Source organism: Chiloscyllium plagiosum, chromosome 10, assembly GCF_004010195.1.
Source record: "Chiloscyllium plagiosum isolate BGI_BamShark_2017 chromosome 10, ASM401019v2, whole genome shotgun sequence".
In the NCBI taxonomy this organism is placed as follows: Eukaryota; Metazoa; Chordata; class Chondrichthyes; order Orectolobiformes; family Hemiscylliidae; genus Chiloscyllium; species Chiloscyllium plagiosum.
Window position 1 is genome coordinate 84,929,415 of NC_057719.1, and position 18,557 is coordinate 84,947,971.

Consider the following 18,557-nt stretch of genomic DNA (forward strand, 5'->3'; position numbering starts at 1 on the left):
TATTGTCGCTACACTCCTATATTGCTGTGAGATCTAGAAAATGTATCAGTAGTACATAAGAGCACTAGAGGTATTCCATTAGCATTGCCTCTGCCAAATCTTCAGCATTCAATGGAACAACTATTAAGCAAAGACTATTAAGTATTCTTCTTAAGGCCAGTTCCACAAACAGAGGCAAACCTTGGCAAAATTATACTCCAATGGACAGTGTCAGGATAAAAACTGACGTCTTCTTCTCTCTCAAGTCGATTTCCTACACCTTGTGAGTGTAAATAAATTCTGTAAGACATTTCTATTCTATTTCTATTCAACACTATTGAATTTATTAGATAAATATCCACTCACTAACTAAATCTGGCTTGTTCCTCATTATTAAATCTAAGATGGTCTGACCTCTTGTTGGCTGTTGGACATATTGCTGCAGAAAGATGTCACAGTTACACTTTGAAAAAATTCACTACCTTTCTAACATGTAAAAAGTTAAAATCCGCTTTGTTTTTTATATAATTGTTTAATCCCTGCATTGATGCATTATACTACTTCACAGCCTCTAACAAGGGACCCACACATAATTCGCAAGTTTTAAATCCTTACACATGACAACATTGCTATTGTCTATCCCTAATTGCCTTTGCCATTGTGGCTAATTCTAGCCATATAAAGTCTCAGTTGCTTGCTTACCTCTTGTAATATCCAGTATAATTATTGAAGTCATTTCATCCATAATCATCAGGTTATATTGCTCTCTTTACTATTTTTCCTGTTCTTTTTTCCCTATAGTTCTTATAATCTGTGCTATGTGTCTGTTTGAGTGTCTGGGTATGTTACTATGTTTGAGCGTATATATGTGCACAGAAATTAAATATTTAGGATACTGAAGTCATCATTTTTGGTCCAGATCCAAACTTCTCTTCCTTGCTACTGATTCAATTCCTTTCTCTCTGAGCTGCTATCACACCTACTGATTCAAAACATATAACACCTACACACTGTGATTGTGGGATGTTAATGCTGTGACTGAGTTGAAGAACTATACAAAACCCAACAGGAAAACAAACTGCTTCTTGACCCATTGCCCATCCTCCCAGTGAGGACAAATTTGATAAAATTCATCCTTGCACAGACACACATACATATTCACTCAAACTCAATACACCAAAGTAGAAAAATACATACAGACACTCATTCACACTTCACATATACATGCTTGCAAACATATATAATGTACAATTAAATGTATGCACATACATGTACAAATTCACACACAGGCACACTCACAGTTATGCCAATGCACAGACACCTACATATACCAACATATTTGCACACCGTCTCCCACAGGCCTACATACTCATATTCATAGATTCTCACACAGCCTTAAATATACTCATACTTATACACACACCTGAACTCACACTTACATATGTACTCACACAAATACATAAACAGAAATGCACATGCATACACCAACACACATACTAATGATTACACTAGCACTACACTAGTATGTCTGTGTATACCCACAGACATACATAGACACTCAGATTTGTCTGTACATGTGTACAGGGAAGTTACAAAATAATTTGCTACAGACTTTTGAGAAATGTTTCCACAACAAGTTTCTATTTTCTTTCTACTTGCCTTACTGTGTTTGTTTTTCCAAATTGTGAACATGATGTAAACCCCTTTTGGGGCCAAGAAGCAGTGGGAGCTGGACAACAAATCTTCTGATGGAATAAGCAGACAACCATGTCATCCCCAGAGAGAGAGAGATTGAAGCAATGATGGATGTGCCTATGTGCATTATTGCCAAATTGAAGAGAAGCTGGACTGTGTAAGGACAAGCGTGAAGATCAAGGCCATCAATCTTGTAACCCATCTCCAGCCTTGGCAAGTCTGTACACATACATATCATCCATTTCTGCTGAACTCCAGTGCATTCTTAAACATTGTTTATTATCAGACTCCATATTATTTTTTAAAAGTTATTTTCTCCCCTGATAACATTTTCCCAATTTGTAAATGGTGTTATGATCGCAGTTCAGATTCCAGAGTGAAAACTGGCTTGGTAGATCATACGGTGAAACTTTACAGTTGGTTACCATTGCGGTTAGTCACTGAACATATTCACACAAGGCTTTCAATGTTCTTCCACACAAGAACTCAAGGTTATTATGTATAATGAAACAAAAACAAACAAAACTACATGTAAATCAGTTTAGAAAAATTTTAACATAAACAGCAAAGCAAACTTTCAACTTGTTTACTGGAAATATTTTTGGAATGATGGTCAATCTGAAAAAATATAATTCCTACATCGACTTTTTAATTCCTCACTGAACTGACTCATCTCGTTCTCCTTTTTGGACCACTGAAACACTATTGTTACTTCTTTCCAGTTATGATTTGAAAAATTCTAGACAACTATCAAGTTTGGAGACTTATAAACTAAAACCCTTCTGCTAGGGTGAAAATTGTTCTGAACTGAACTCCCAATTCCTCTGAACAGAAGTCAAAACGAGTTTAAAAAACTGTTTTCTCTGTTTGTCATAAACTCAGCTGTATAAACATTCCAACCACTAATACCACAGGTATATTGCTCAGCACTTGACAGAATCATATGCTTTCTTGAAAATGACATAATTAGGTCACTGTTCCAAATGACTTTCAACATTTAAGTTAGCCTCACAAAACTGAAACCAAAATCTATCTTCCTCTACTTTAAAACCTAAATTCCAAAAATGATTATAATACCTCGTACATCTTTACTCATGTGGTGTATAATGTCCCCCAGCAGTAACTTCAACTGTCGCGTGAGAGATGTTCCAAAAATTCTCTTCCATCCCCGCATGGACATATCAGTTTTCTACTTAGCAACTTCCTGTTGTGATGTATCTGGAGATCAGGGATTCCTTCGTATTGTGGATAGTTGCTCTGGATCACCACTCTGTTTCCACTTCAACTCATTGTGTCTTTTCCACTTAATTTCTTGTACTTCTTTTAAATCAATCTTACACTGCATTTTACGGTGCAGTTCACAGGAAGGATCAGCCCTGAATGAAAGAAGAGAGCATCTCCTATTTGCTTGTTTCACAACCATCTACTGAATGGTTTGATGCAGCAGCCCAGGTTGACTGAAAGTGGGTTTCCCAGGAGAATTCCCACAGCACTGCTTGGTACCATTCCCTCAATAGTACCATACAATACCATTGTATTGAGATAGCTGAGGTTTGGACCTGATCATTGGTGAAATCACTTGAGTTGACCACAGGCTGCAATGCAATTTCTTTCTTTTGTTTGGTCAGTTTGTTTGTGCTCACAAAGATGGTGGCTGTTAATTCTGGGACTGCCCAAGCAGTAACAATAAATACATCTAAGGTGGAACTGATCAGGGTGGGGAGAAAGTTACCTTCAAAACTGTGCTGATCCAAACCAAATCCTTAAAACCAGGTAACTAAATAGGTGTGAATCCATTTCTCTAACATTAACACCAATGACAGCAGGTTTGTTAGTACTCTTCCTGTCTCTGTTGATCTCCCACCATCACTGTATAGATTCTGTCACTATTGATTTATGTCATAATCCTGTGTCCTTTCACTTACATAACTGGTTTCTGTTGTATGTGTACCTTGTCTTTAAGAGGGTTTATCTTTAAGGTCTCCATGTGCTATGTGCATGCACCGACTATTTGTCAATTACGGCTGAAAATGTGTTGCTGGAAAAGCGCAGCAGGTCAGGCAGCATCCAAGGAACAGGAGAATCGACGTTTCAGGCATAAGCCCTTCTTCAGGAATGAAGAAAGTGACTCCAGCAGGCTAAGATAAAAGGTAGGGAGGACGGACTTGGGGGAGGGGCTTTGGAAATGCGATATGGTGGAGTGGGAGGGGGAGTTAAAGTGTTGGGCTACGGGGTGGTTGGGTTGGTTGGTCCGGGTGTCCCAGAGGTGTTCTCTGAAACGTTCCGCAAGTAGGCGGCTTGTCTCCCCAATATAGAGGAGGCCACATCGGGTGCAGCGGATGCAGTAAATGATGTGTGTGGAGGTGCAGGTGAATTTGTCAACTATTTGTCAATTAGTCTGCTGTGGTTCCACAAGCTGCATAGAAACGAGATGTTTTGCTGTAATATCTACTTCATAACTTATACGTGTTTTATGTAAACTAACCTATTGAGTTAAACAATCTTTGATGAGCAGTTGATTATGACACCATTATTATTAACATGACATGGTAAACAGTGCTGGAATATTTTGCTGATGAGGGCTATTATGCTTAAACAGTTGGCAAGTTAGGAGAACATGACAACTGCAGATGCTGGCGATCAGAGTCAAAGAGTGCGGTGCTGGAAAAGTACAGCCAGTCAGGCAGCATCTGAGGAACAGGAGAATTGACGTTTCAAGCATAAGCTCTTCATAAGGATACAGCTGGTCAACAGTCTTAAAACATGCTAAAGTACATGAGATAACCCTTGGTATCTTTGTTCACTACTGTGTTGGACAGTGTTGAAAACTCAGTTTGCTAGTTAGCAGACAAATCCTTATTGAGATGTCAATTTAACTGACTCGAAAGTGAGAAATAATGGGTGTGTATACTAAATTGATAGCAAACAAGGGAAGCTTAAAGTTATATTGTTCAAATGTCCACAAAATTCTCTAGTTTAAATCGGGATAATGTAGACCTCTTAACAAACTTTAAAATGTTTAAACAGCATTCAGAATTATGCTCTGATTTGCTTGTGTCTGTTGAAGAAACGAGAGCTATTAAGATTTACTTAACAATTGGGACTAAAGGCATACAATAGGTCTAAAACATCAGAATTAACAGCTGAAGAGCTAAATGATCCCCATAAAAATATGTACTGCATTAGAAGGCCTATTCAGAGTCAGATTAAACTTCTGTATTAATTGAATAAAATTCATGCCACCTGAACAGAAGTTGACAGAACCCAACCACTCTGAGCAGATACAGAAAAAAATGACTCATTATGTAATTTTTCAAATCGAGAGCTAGCAAACAGAATTGAGTTGGTGATTGCATTCACCCCACAGAAGCTTTTCAGAATGTTTTGCTGGAAACTGAAGACTTATAGCAAAGAGCTATTAAAGGTCAGATGTACGAAGTGATCCCTGCAGATCAATGAAGCTTACAGGCCCTAAGTACAAACTCAATGGTTGTCACAATTGTTACTGCACCTAAACCTAGCAAGAAGTCCAGAAGATTCGGCCTTCTACATGCACCCAAAAAATAGCCAGCTTTCAATCCATTTTTTTCAAGGCATGTGGCAGAAAAGGCGGCGCACTGAAGCAAAGGCTGAGACAGCTCCAAAGAGCTGACTCAAACCGATCACACACAGGAGATCATCAAGCTGCAATAAAGACCATCTGGTATCCCAACGGAGGAGTATATATGAAGTGATCAACAAACTAGAATCTGACAGTGCACACAACGGGACAAAGAAGGCGAACACATGTTCAATCTCACAATAAACATCAATGTCATCACACTCTCTAAGGTTTGCAAAAATTCAAATTATCTGTCTTAAGAAAACTGGTGACTTTATTATTGTATAATACTGACAATACATTAACCCTGCAAATTCTAGACAGCTTCTTGCCACAGATACGGAAAGCTGTGATAAAATCTACATAATACAGGATATAAGAGTTAGCCAACTCCAAGTGCATGCACAACTGTGTTAGGGGACACAAGTACAATCAGATGTTGTTCTACATGATAAACAACTTTAGACCAACAAATGCAGGTAGACCATTGCAGATGATGGGCTAACTGAATCAGCCCATCATCAGAAACACACAGAAACTGCAGCAGATTGTTCAAGAAACATTTGCAGATATAAGTATCAAAGAAGAAAAGAACTTCTTTTTTAATTGGTAGAATAAAAGTCTTGCTCTCTGCTGTGGGGAGAAAGGTGAAAATTAAATAGGAAAAGGCTGAACTACTAGCTCAGATTAAATTCAAACTTGAGAATACTAGCTCTGGAATGATCAAGTCTTTAGTGGGATATCTCTGCTCAGCTCACAAAGGTGAATAAAGAGTTGAAAGGAAAAGAAAAGCAGGATTGACCAATTTCTGTGTGTCATAAATCCAGTGAAAGATTACTGGTTTACAGGAAAATCTGGAGTAACTCAGATGTCAAAGGCATAAAGAAAGTAGGACATAGAGGAAGCTAAACAATCAGTGAAGCAGCAAGTGGAAAAGATCCAGGTTTCAAAGAAAGGAAAAGAAGTTGTAAAGACTGGACAGTTATTAGAACAGGTTATGAAGGAGACGGTTATATACAGACTCAACAGAAGGCTAAACCTTTGATAGAATTAGAAGAATCTAGGGTGTAAAACCAGTAGCTTTAAAATGAGCTGAAAGTTTTGAAGGAACAAAACAGTAAATGCTAAAATGATTTGAACCACTTGTTTAAGGAATGCAATTAGCCACTAGCTAATCTGGAACAAAACTTGGCTGTACAATATCAGGAGAAGTAAATTCTGGAACAGCAACTGCAGTCCATGAAATAAAAACTTGGCATCAGTAACAGAAAACAGACAATATCACTGATGACTGGAAATCAACAGCATCTCCAGGACACAGTTGCCATCATGAGATCTGGAAATACCAGCAAATTACCCATACATTATATAGACTCATAGGCTCATGTCTAATTTAATCATTTTTTTCAATAATCACTCATTTTGACTTGATTATGTAAGTGAATAATTAAATTATATTCTGTTTTGTTGTGGTTAGCTTTAATCAGTTTTGTAGAGAGAAAATACAGCCCAGGTCAAAAGAAAAGTAATTGGTTTATGGTTGTTATATGGCTCAATCTAAAATAAACTTAGGCTAACAAATTGAAAATGCAAAAAGGTTTTTACTCAGAACACACTGTGCATTTTAGAATGATTTAGCTTTTTATGGTTATTTTGAACTTTGCTAACCTTGCTTTATAATCTCAGTATTTGTATCAATAATTATTATGGAATCACATAGGGTTTTTTTGTTAAGGGAAATTGGTAAGTTTAGGAGAACATTCAGATAAAACAATTGGGACATTTGGGATTATAGTTAATTACCAGGAAAGTGACACTACATATTATAAACAGTTACATAAATTATTCACTGGTACCACCTGATTGAGGTAAAGATCTATAGACAAAATAAAAGGGATGACCTTACAAAATAATTTGTATATCAAAGAATGAATCAGGAGATGGTAGAAAATGAGGTCACTAAACTGACCATTACTTTTAAAGAATTGGAAATGACTATTTAACCAATTCAAAATTGACCATTAACTGTTCATGCACAAGTAAACCAATTACAGTTTAGAATATGAGTGATCACACACAAGGTGGAACGGTTAAGGATTGCTTGGTGGTTTGATGCACAAGTAGTAAAATCAAAGACAGAAAGACGTTTAGTAAACAGAGCAAAATACTGAAAGAAGATAGTGTCCTAAAGAAGATAGACTGTACAGCACTACTTTAATTAAGTACAGATCGTTCTACTATAACGTGCAAATTCACTTTAACGTGATTGATGAATTGGGGACACTGTTTCTAAAGCGCAAACTTTTAAAATGTGTTAGCTGTAGTGTGATCACATCACCAGCACTTTAAGTGTTATTTCTAAAGCATGATTTTTCTATAACATGGGGTTGCACAAGAAAACAGCCAGTTATAAACTGTATTATTTATTTTGTACTTGAAATGATAAATGTATTGATTCTGCAAATCTTATGAGGACATGTTCTGTACCTGGAATTGGTGCTGTAACTAATCAGAATCAGCAAACTTTGATGAGCTTTTTTGACTTAATCTCTGGAGTGCGATATCAAGTGACACCACCATCATAGGTTCAATTCCTGCACTGGCCGAGATCATCATGAAGGCCTTGCCTCTCACCTGAGGCATATTTGCCATCAGGTTAAACTCACCATCCATTCTCTCTCTCTAATGAATACAATTATGGATAGAACACTAAAAAAATGAATAGAACACTGTCTCCCTATAATGAATAGAATTGATTAAATTAAACGTTGGTCCTTTAGAGGATGAGAAAGGGCATTTAGTTATGGGATATGATGAAATGGCCGAGGCATTGAACAGGTATTTTCTATCGGTCTTCACACTAATAACATGCCAGTAATTGACAAAGAGACAAAGGTAGGTAAGGACCCGGAAACAATCATTATTATGGAAGAGCTAGTGCTAGGCAAGCTAATGGAGCTACGGATTGATAAGTCTGCTGGCCCTGATGGCATGCATCTCAGGGTACTGAAAGAGATGGTGGGAGAAATAGCAGGTGCACTGGTGGTAGTTTTCCAAAATTTGCTGGACTCTGGGGCAGTCCCAGCAGATTGGAAAACAGCTAATGTGACTCCACTGTTTAAAAAGGGAGGTAGATAAAAGATGGAAAATTATAGACCAGTTAGCTTAACCTCTGTAGTGGGGAAGATACTTGAGTCTATTATCAAGGAAGAAATAGCAGGGCATCTTGATAGAAATTGTCCCATTGGACAGATGCAGCATGAGCTCATGAAGGGCAGGTCATGCTTGACAAATCTTTTAGAATTCTATGAAGAAATTTCAAGCAAGGTGGACAACAGGGACCCGGTGGCTGTGGTGTACCTTGATTTTCAAAAGGCCTCGACATGGTGCCACGCAAGAAGCTGCTGCACAAGATAAGGATGCATGGTGTTAGGGGTAAAGTATTAGCATGGACAGAAGATTGGTTGGCTAACAGGAAGCAAAGTGTTGGGATAAATGAATGCTATTCTGGCTGGCGATCAGTGAATAGTGGTGTGCCTCAGGGATCGGTGTTGAGACTGCAATTATTTACAATTTATATATATGATTTGGAGTTGGGGACCACGTGTAGGGTGTCAAATATTGAAGATGACACAAAGATGAGCAGCAAAATGTGTAGAGGAACATAGATACATTGAATGAGTGGGCAAAGGTCTGGCAGTTGTAGTACGATGTTAATACATGTGAAGTCATACAGTTTGGTAGGGGTAACAGTAGAAAATATTATGAATGGTAAAAAGTTGCAGCATGCTGCTGTGCAGAGGGACATAGGTGTCCTAATGCATGAATCACAGAAGGTTGGTCTGCAGGTACAAGTAATTAGGAAGGCAAATGGAATTTTGTCCTTTGTTATCAAAGCGTTTGAGTTTAAAATCAGAGAGGTAATATTGCAGCTGATGGTGTTGGCAAAGCCATACCTGGAGTGCTGTGTGCAGTTTTGGTCTCTTTACTTGAGAAAGGATGTAGTTGTAGTGGAAGGTTGCAGAGGAGGTTCACTAGGTTGATTCTGGAGTTGAGGGGGTTGGCTTATGAGGAGAGACTGAGTAGATTGGGATTATACTCATTGCAATTCAGAAGAATGAGGGGGGATTAGAGTCACAGAGATATACAGCATGGAAACAGACTCTTTGGTCCAATCCATCCATGCCGACCAGATATCCCAACCCAATCTAGTCCCACCTGGCCCATATTCCTCCAAACTCTTCCTATTCATATACCCATCCAAATGCCTCTTAAATGCTGCAATTGTACCAGCCTCCACTTCCTCTGGCAGCTCATTCCATACCCGTACCACCCTCTGTGTGAAAAGGTTGCCCCTTAGGTCTCTTTTATATCTTTCCCCTCTCACCCTAAACTTATGCCCTCTAGTTCTGGACTCCCCGACCCCAGGGAAAAGACTTTGCCTATTACCCTATCCATGCCCCTCATAATTTTGTAAACCTCTATAAGGTCACCCCTCAGCCTCCAACACTCCAGGGAAAACAGCCCCAGCCTGTTCAGCCTCTCCCTATAGCTCAAATCCTCCAACCCTGGCAACATCCTTGTAAATCTTTCCTGAACCCTTTCAAGTTTCACAACATCTTTCCGATAGGAAGACCAGAATTGCACGCAATATTCCAAAAATGGTCTAACCCATGTCCTGTACAGTCGCAACATGACCTCCTGACCCCTGTACTCAATACTCTGACCAATAAAAGAAAGCATACCAAACGCCTTCTTCACTATCCTAACTACCTGCGACTCCACTTTCAAGAGCTATGAACCTGCACTCCAAGGTCTCTTTGATCAACAACACTCCCTAGGACCTTACCATTAAGTGTATAAGTCCTGCTAAGATTTGCTTTTCCAAAATGCAGCACCTTGCATTTATCTGAATTAAACTCCATCTGCCACCTCTCAGCCCATTGGCCTATCTGGTCAAGATCCTGTTGTAATCTGAGGTAACCCTCTTCGTTGTCCACTACACCTCCAATTTTGGTGTCATCTGCAAACTTACTAACTATATCTCGTATACTCGCAAATCTTATAGAAATATATAAAATAATGAAGGGAATGGATAAATGTTATGAAGGTGTATATGTACTGTACCTTTAAGGGAGCCTGGAAGCTGTCGTGGACTTAGAGAGGCACAAAGTGTGCTGAAAGAATTTAAAATGTAACATTTGACTGTGAAACCAATAGTGCATTTTAGTTGCCATGATACAAAAAACAATTCAAATCTGGCCAATCAGTTTAAATTATGCCCCAGATACCAAAATTCAATCACATTTGAATTTAATATTTTGACAACATCAAATCAATGAAATGATCTGATGTTTTGGGTTATAAAATTGGACAATTGGAACAATTGGAGGGAGAACTGTCAAGAAAACCAACAAGCATAGACTGTGAGCCAAATAGCTCTTTGAAAAGTACCTGTCCATAAGAAAGGTTGTGCAGCAGAAGAGACGACCCAGGAAAGCCTAGAGAAAAATCGACAGAAGAAAATCTACAAAGGAGAATCGACAAAGCTGACTGGATTTGAGACTTTGTTTTGTAAATCTTAATTGGAATTTTTATAGTATCAGTATTGTAGAGCAGGAGGTAAAAGATAGGTTTAAGAGAAATAGTTATGGTTTAATGTTCTCTGTTGGACTTAAGGAATAGAATTGTTAATTTTTACTTTAACTAGTGACCTCTGGGATAGTTCTTTGCCTCTCGAAATTTAACAGATTACGGAGCATGGTGAGCTTCTCTTTGTGTCAGGTTTAAATTATGACATGGGTTTACCCCATGTCATAACAATAAGATAGAAGTGGAGAGGACATTTTGACCAGCAGGTGAAGGTAGGACAAGAGGGGATAGACTCAAGATTGGAGGGAGCAGATTTAGGTCTGAATTGTGAAGGAACTTCTTCACCCAGAAGATTGTTAATCTCGCCATGTCATAACAACAAGATAGAAGTAGAGAGGATGTTTCCACTAGCAGTTGAAATGAAGGCAAGAGGACATAGCCTCAAGATTAGAGGGAGCAGATTTAGATCTGAATTGAGAAGGAACTTCTTCACCCAGAGCATTGTTAATCTATGGAATTTCTTGCCCAGCGAAGTAGTTGACGCTACTTCAATAAAATGTTTTTGAAGAATAAAGGAATTAAGGGATATGATGAGAGTGTGGTTAGGTGGATCTGAGTGCACTTAAAGATCAGCCATGATCTTATTGAACAGCGGAGCAGACTCCTGCTCCTAGTTCTTATGTTCTTATAAAAGCAGTACATGGCCTTCTGAAACTATGACAACTTTCCATTTACTTAGGTATTGCAGTTAAAATAAATCCCACAATCTTATAAATTTAATGTAAATTGTTAAACTTTCTTTTGGAAAGAAGGGATTATTGTATATACACCTTGCCTTTAAGAGAGTTCACCTTTAAGGATCCCTGGCAATTCATCTGCTGTGGGCCTGCGAACTTCCACACACTCACAAAACATTAGTCAGTTATGACTGCTTCATAACTTATAATTTGTATTACTGTTAAAATAATCTAGCTAACAGACTTTATCAAAACATGACAAGTGATTCATTATGAGACTATTATCATTAACATTACAATCTAGCAACAGGATGAAATTTGAAATAAGACAATAACTTCAGAATTTTGGAGTGTCCAATTTTACAATGTATTGAATATATGAATTGCACTGTCCTGCCTCTCGAGATAATAATCTGTTGACTTCACAGTCTCACCGCCCTTGATAAGCTTCTACCTTCTTGCTTATTAAGAACCTATTGACATCTGGATTAAAAAAAAATTAAAGAAGCTTTCTTCCTCCACCTTTTGAGGAAGAGATCTTCTGAGGGAAAAATGCCTCATCTCTGTCTTAAACTGTGACCCCTAGTTCTAGATTTTCCCACAAGAGGAAAAATCCTTTCCAAAAACACACTGCCAAGTCACCTCAAGATCTTGTACATTTCAATCTGACTTGTTTAAACATCAGTACACACAAAGTAGCATGTCTAACCTTTCCTCACAGTACAACATTCCAGGAACTAGTGAAGTAAAATTTCTCCATTGCATTTACATCCTTCCATAAATAATGAGACCAATACCTGTACTCCAGATGTGGTCTCACTGACACTATAAATAACTGAATCATAAAGTCCCTACTTTTGGAATAAATTCACCTTGTAATAAATAGTTTAAAAATTCATTAGCTTCCTAATCATTTGCTGTACCTACATACTAACAATTTGTGATTTATGCTGAAGAACACTAAGAACACTGAGCAATCACTCACCATTTATATATGCTTCTGCCAAAATGGCCAATTTCACATTTTCCCTCCCAGTCCATTTAGCAGATCTTTGCCCAGTGATTTAACCTTCATATACAGTAATTCCTTTTCACTTCCTTATGGCCTCTTATTTAATGACTAGTCTTTGTGTACTCAACATACCTTCAGTCTCTTCATCCAAACCGTTTGTATTAATTGTAAAACATTGAGACCCTAGCACTGATCCCATGGTACAGTAATCAATACATCATGTCAACCAGAAAATATAACCCATGTGTTAGTCTTTGTTTCCTGTTAGCTAGCCAATCTTATATCAATGCCAATATGCTCCCCTTGCACACAATATGCTTTGTTTTTCAATAGACTTTTCATGTTGCATCTTATGAAACATCTCTGGAAATCTAAGTACTGTATATCCATCAGTTCCCCTTTATCTACATGTAACTTCCTCATGATTTCCCTTTTATGAAACCATGGTGACTCGGTTTGATTACCTTGAACTTTTTTTGAAGTATCCAGCTTTAAAGTCATTAATTATAGCTTCTAACATTTTCTCCATAAGCTAACTGGCCTGTACATTCCTTTTCTTTGTCTTTTTTCTTTTTTTGAATAAAGGAATTATATTTGTTATTTTTCAGCCTAATGGAACATTCTTTATAACTAAGGATTTTTCAAAAATTGAAATCAATATATCACCTATTTCACTAGCTACTCTTTTTAAGATCCAAGGATGAAATTCCATCAGGCTCCGGGCACAAACTGTTTGCTCCTACAATTTACTTTGTACCACTTCCATGGTGATTTTAATTTTCTTGATTTCTCCTCTCCCATCAATTTCTTGATATTACTCTGTTTCTGGGATGTTACTTGTATCCTGCTGGGAGGACTGATGCAGAATAACTGCTCAATTCATCTTCTGTCACTTTATTTTCCATTAAATATTAATTAATTCATCACCAATGTCCTCTTCAACTGTCTCCTCCCTGTGGCTGAGGAAGTCCTCCCAGAATTTCAGTTTGGTTTTCAGCCATGAAGGGGCACAACGGACATGATTCTCATCACACGACGAGAATGGCAAAAAGATCCTTGCCATGTACACAGACTTGACAAAAGCCTTTATCACAATCAATTTGGAAGCATTATAGAGACTCCTTCTCCGTTTTGGTTGCACTGTGAAGTTTGTCACCATCCTTTGTCTGCTCCATGATGACACAGAAGTCATAATAATGACAAATGTCTCCAATACCTAGCTATTTCCTGTTTGGACCAGTGTCAAGCAGGACTGGGTCATTGCCCCAAGACTGTTCTCAATTTACCTCGCTTCAACATTGCACTTCACTGCTAACATAGTCCCGCTGGAATGGAGCTAACTTACAGAACCAGTGAAAAATTATTCAATTTCTGCCACCTTAAAGCTAAAACTAAAATCACCCCAACCAGTGTCATTGACCTGCAATACGCAGCTGATGCTTGCGTACGTGCAATCTCAGAGGATGTACTCCAGAACACCTTTACGGAGGTATACAAGAGCATGAGTCTCACCCTGAACATCCATAAGATTGTAGGTCTTCCACCAATCTGGCCTGGTATTGTGGAGCGAGCCCCAGATCATCATGGTTCACGGGGAGGTTTTAGAGAATGTTGATCACTTCCAATACCTAGGGAGTGTCCTCTTGGCCAAAGCAACTATTGACAAAAGAATCCAGTACCACCTCCAGTGTGCTAGCGCAGCCTTCAGCTGCCTGAGGAAAAGGGTATTCAAGGACAACCACATCAGATTTGAAACCAAGCTCATGGTTTACAGAGCTGTGGTGCTTCCTATATGGCTCTAAAACAAGGACTGTCTACAGCAGACACCTCAAGGCATGTGTAAGATCCTGTGAATCCGTTGGAAGAAAGACACACCAACACCAGCATCCTTGACCAGGCCAATTCCCCCAGCATCAAGGCACTGATCATCCTTGATCAGCTACGATGGGCTGGGTGCATCATCCACATGACCATGAGACTCCCCAAGCAGATGCTCTACTTCAAACCTCCAGGGGGACAAAAGAAGCACTTCAGTGATACCCTCAAGGCTTCACTGGTGATGTGCAGCATTTCCACAGACACCCAGGAATTACTGGCCTGAGACCATCCAAAGTGGAGGAGAAGCATCTGAAGGCACCTTGCCATCAGAAAAAAGCTGAAGGCAGGCAATAACAGTGTAAAGAGCGCGCTGCCGCAGCAACGCCTCTGCAACCCTTCCTGCGACCTCTTTTGCCCCAAGTGTAACAGAACCTGTGGAAACAGCATCGGTCTATAAAGCCACCTAAAGACTCACTATGAGAGTGGAAGAGAGTCATCTTCATCTGCGAGGGACTGCCAGTGATGATAATTGATTTCTCAGATCCCCTTTCTATAGAACCAATGCTGACTTTAGCTCTTTGCTTTTCTAAATATCTATAGAAACTCAGTATCTGGTTTAATATTTCTAACCAGCTTTCCTTTTTATTCTAACTTTCCCCTTATTACATTTTTTGCATGGTTTTACATTCTGCCTTCTGTCCATCTTTGTATAATGATATGTTTTTGCTTTAAATGTGATGATACCTGTAATTTTGTTAGTTAATCAAGAATGATGGATCTTCCCCTTGGAATTTTTCTTTTACATTGGGGTGTATCTATTTTGGAGAAAGTGAGGACTGCAGATGCTGGAGATCAGAGCTGAAAAATATGTTGCTGGAAAAGCGCAGCAGGTCAGGCAGCATCAAAAGAGCATAAGCCCTTCTTCAGACGTCAATTCTCCTGCTCATTTGATGCTGCCTGACCTGCTGCGCTTTTCCAGCAACACATTTTTCAGTGTATCTATTTTGTGTAAGCTGAAATTTCATCGCCAACTGTAACAAAGCCGGTAGGAAACATGAAGCAGTTCAAATGTGCACATTGAATTCCCACAGACCGCAAATGTGGTAACGATCAAATCAGCTTTTTTTGAGGTTGAGGGATACATATTGGCCAGGATACCATGGAAAACAGCCCGCTGTTGTTCAAAATATATCGCCGTAAAATCATTTAATCCCTTTGAGAGGGCAAACGGGGCTCTCCTTTAACTTCTCATCCCAAAGACAGCACCTCCAACTGCGTTACACTCAGCACAGTAGCCCTAATTGCGACTGGAACCCGGGCAATTCTAACTCAAAGAGGGGAAAATGATGCCTTGTCATTTAAAACAAAAAACAAGCCAGTGAACTACTGAAGCAATTCTGCGTTGGTGTAAGGGCCAGCTTTCTGTCCGGCGTTAAGACAATGCCATGGCATTCATTTGAAGAAGGGTGCCTGCACAATACTTACCCCTCACTTGGCATGGGAAAAAAAAATCTGTCCACGATCGGTGTAGTTTGCGCCTGTACATCGCAAGTACTTATCTGGATATGAAATGCGAGTTCTTTCTGACAAAAATTTCCCAGAACGAACTCCAGCGGAGTTAAGAGATGAATTCATTAATGCTATCCCGCGGCTCCAATTGCAGTTTATTTCTTGCGGAATATATTTACCCGAACGTGGTAATTTCTCATTTTCTAAGGTCCGCTTGCTGGACCGTCACCGATATTACGGCGTTAAAGAGGGGAGGGGAGGGGGATGACTCTGCTGCGGGTGTGGTTTCTTTAAAGGGGAGGAGACGTCCTCCCATTCCGGGGGATCAGAACCGAAGATGATCGCGCTGATGTTGGGGAGAAAGGGGAGTCTGCCGGATCTTCCAACCCCGGAGCCGTTTTGTTCCCATTGGTTTGACATCACGTAACAGGATGGAGTGAAGACAGTTGGAAAGGGAGGGCAATATGCGGGTCCTCGCACTCTTTATAAACGGGAACCCCCACCTCCCCCCTCCCCTTCTCTCTGAGTTATCAAAACCTCAGCGCTTCAGAGCAGTACATTGACCGGCAGCTCCTTTAAGCCCTGGGGCAGGACAGTCCCTGCAAGAGCCAAGGCCACGAAACTGCAAGCAGCAAGGTGACCAGGAGTGGAAAGGGGGGAAAAAAAGTTCAACTCCGTTTCAACACGAGGGTTGGCATCGAGAAGAAAGTTTGGGGGGAGAACAAGCAGCAGCAGGAAGAAGAAGAAAAAGAAGAAGAATGGGGATGAGGAGGTGAAAGGAAACCATCTCTGGAGAACTTGGAAGCGCAAAGGTCGGCTCGGTGTGTTGAGTTTGGGATCTGAGTACAAGGAGCCCAGCGAGAGACACTTTCCAAGGTCAGGGTGTAAAGAGACAGAGAGAGGGGGAAGGAAATCCTCGCTTCCATGGATGTTGCCCTGGGGTTGAGTGAGGGCGGCTGGAGGCTACAGGTGCAGCCCGCCCTGTGGCTCTCCCTGCTGCTGCTGCTGCTCTGCCTGGAGGCGTGCCGCTGGCTGCGGGACTGGAGGAGGAGCGGGGCTGGGCGCAGGAGCCTGCCGGGGCCCTTCCCGTGGCCGCTGGTGGGCAATGCCCTGCAGCTGGGCGACTCGCCGCACCTGACCTTCGCCCGCATGGCGCGGCGCTACGGCGACCTCTTCCAGATCCGCCTGGGGCGCCGCCGCGTGGTGGTGCTGAACGGCGAGGCGACCATCCGCCGGGCGCTGGTGCAGCGCAGCGCGCAGTTCGCCGGGCGGCCGGACTTCGCCTCGTTCCGCCTGGTGTCGGGCGGCAGGAGCCTGGCCTTCGGCCGCTACAGCGAGCAGTGGCGGCTGCACCGGCGCCTGGCGCAGAGCACGCTGCGGGCTTTCTGCGGGGACGGGGGCGCGGGCCTGCTGGAGCAGTGCGTGTCGAGCGAGGCGTGCCGCCTGATCGAGGCCTTCCTGAGGCTGGGGCCGGCCGGGCGGCCCTTCGAGCCGGCCGCGGAGCTGGCGGCCGCCGCCGCCAACGTCATGTGCTCGCTGTGCTTCGGCCGGCGCTGCGCGGACGACGACCGCGAGTTCCGGCGGCTGCTGGGCCTGAGCGAGCGCTTCGGCCGCGCGGTGGGCGCCGGCAGCCTGCTCGACGTCATGCCGTGGCTGCGCGCCTTCCCGAACCCGGTGCGCGCGCTCTCCCGCGACTTCGAGCGCCTCAACCGCGACTTCTACCGCTTCGTCGGCCGGCAGGTCGCCCGCGGCCGCGCCACCTACCGGCCCGGAGTCCGCCGGCACATGAGCGACGCCCTGATGGCGGCGGTGGGGCGCTGCATGCCGGGAAACGGCGGGAACGCCCAGCCGCGCGACGAGGGCGAGGCGCAGGGGCCCGGGCGGTTAGGCCTCGAGCCCGAGTACGTGGAGAGCTCGGTCAGCGACCTGCTGGGGGCCGCCCAGGACACCACCTCGGCCGCCCTGAGCTGGATCCTCTTCCACCTGGTGCGCCTGCCGGGCCTGCAGAGCCGCCTGGGCCAGGAGCTGGACCGCGTGGTGGGTCGGGAGCGGCTGCCCCGCGCCGACGACCGGAGCCGCCTGCCGTCGCTCGAGGCGTTCATCTACGAGACGCTGCGCTACAGCAGCTTCGTGCCGCTGACCATCCCGCACGCGACCACGGCGCCGGTCGAGCTGGACGGCTACCGGCTGCCCGCCGACACCGTGGTCTTCGTCAACCAGTGGTCGGTCAACCACGACCGCCGCAAGTGGGCGGAGCCCGGCGCCTTCGAGCCGTCCCGCTTCCTCCGCCGCGACGGCAGCCTGGACCGCGAGCTGGCCGCCAGCGTGATGCTGTTCTCGGCGGGCAAGCGGCGCTGCCTGGGCGAGCAGCTCTCCAAGACGCAGCTGTTCCTCTTCACCGCCATCCTGCTGCACCAGTGCGCCTTCCGGGCCAACCCGGCCGAGCCGCTGGGCGCCGGCTGCACCTCCGGGCTGACCATCCGCCCGCGGGCCTTCACCCTGTCGGTCACACTGAGGGACAAGCAGCGGGGCATCGTCTCCCCGGCGTGAAGCTGCTGGGCGGCCTGTTTCCCCCACCCACAACCCCTCACCCTTCTCTCCCTCATCCCCCCCC

The 18,557-nt window shown here is 42.7% G+C and overlaps 1 protein-coding gene across 1 annotated transcript; it reads left to right on the forward strand.

The window, feature by feature from the left end:
- The first annotated feature begins 16,184 nt into the window (after nucleotides 1-16,184).
- Nucleotides 16,185-18,539, forward strand: LOC122553842 (cytochrome P450 1B1). Its single transcript, XM_043698246.1, has one exon. It carries the CDS (start codon nucleotides 16,868-16,870, stop codon nucleotides 18,491-18,493), a length of 1,626 nt encoding a protein of 541 aa, XP_043554181.1. The 5' UTR covers nucleotides 16,185-16,867; the 3' UTR covers nucleotides 18,494-18,539.
- Nucleotides 18,540-18,557: the final 18 nt, after the last annotated feature.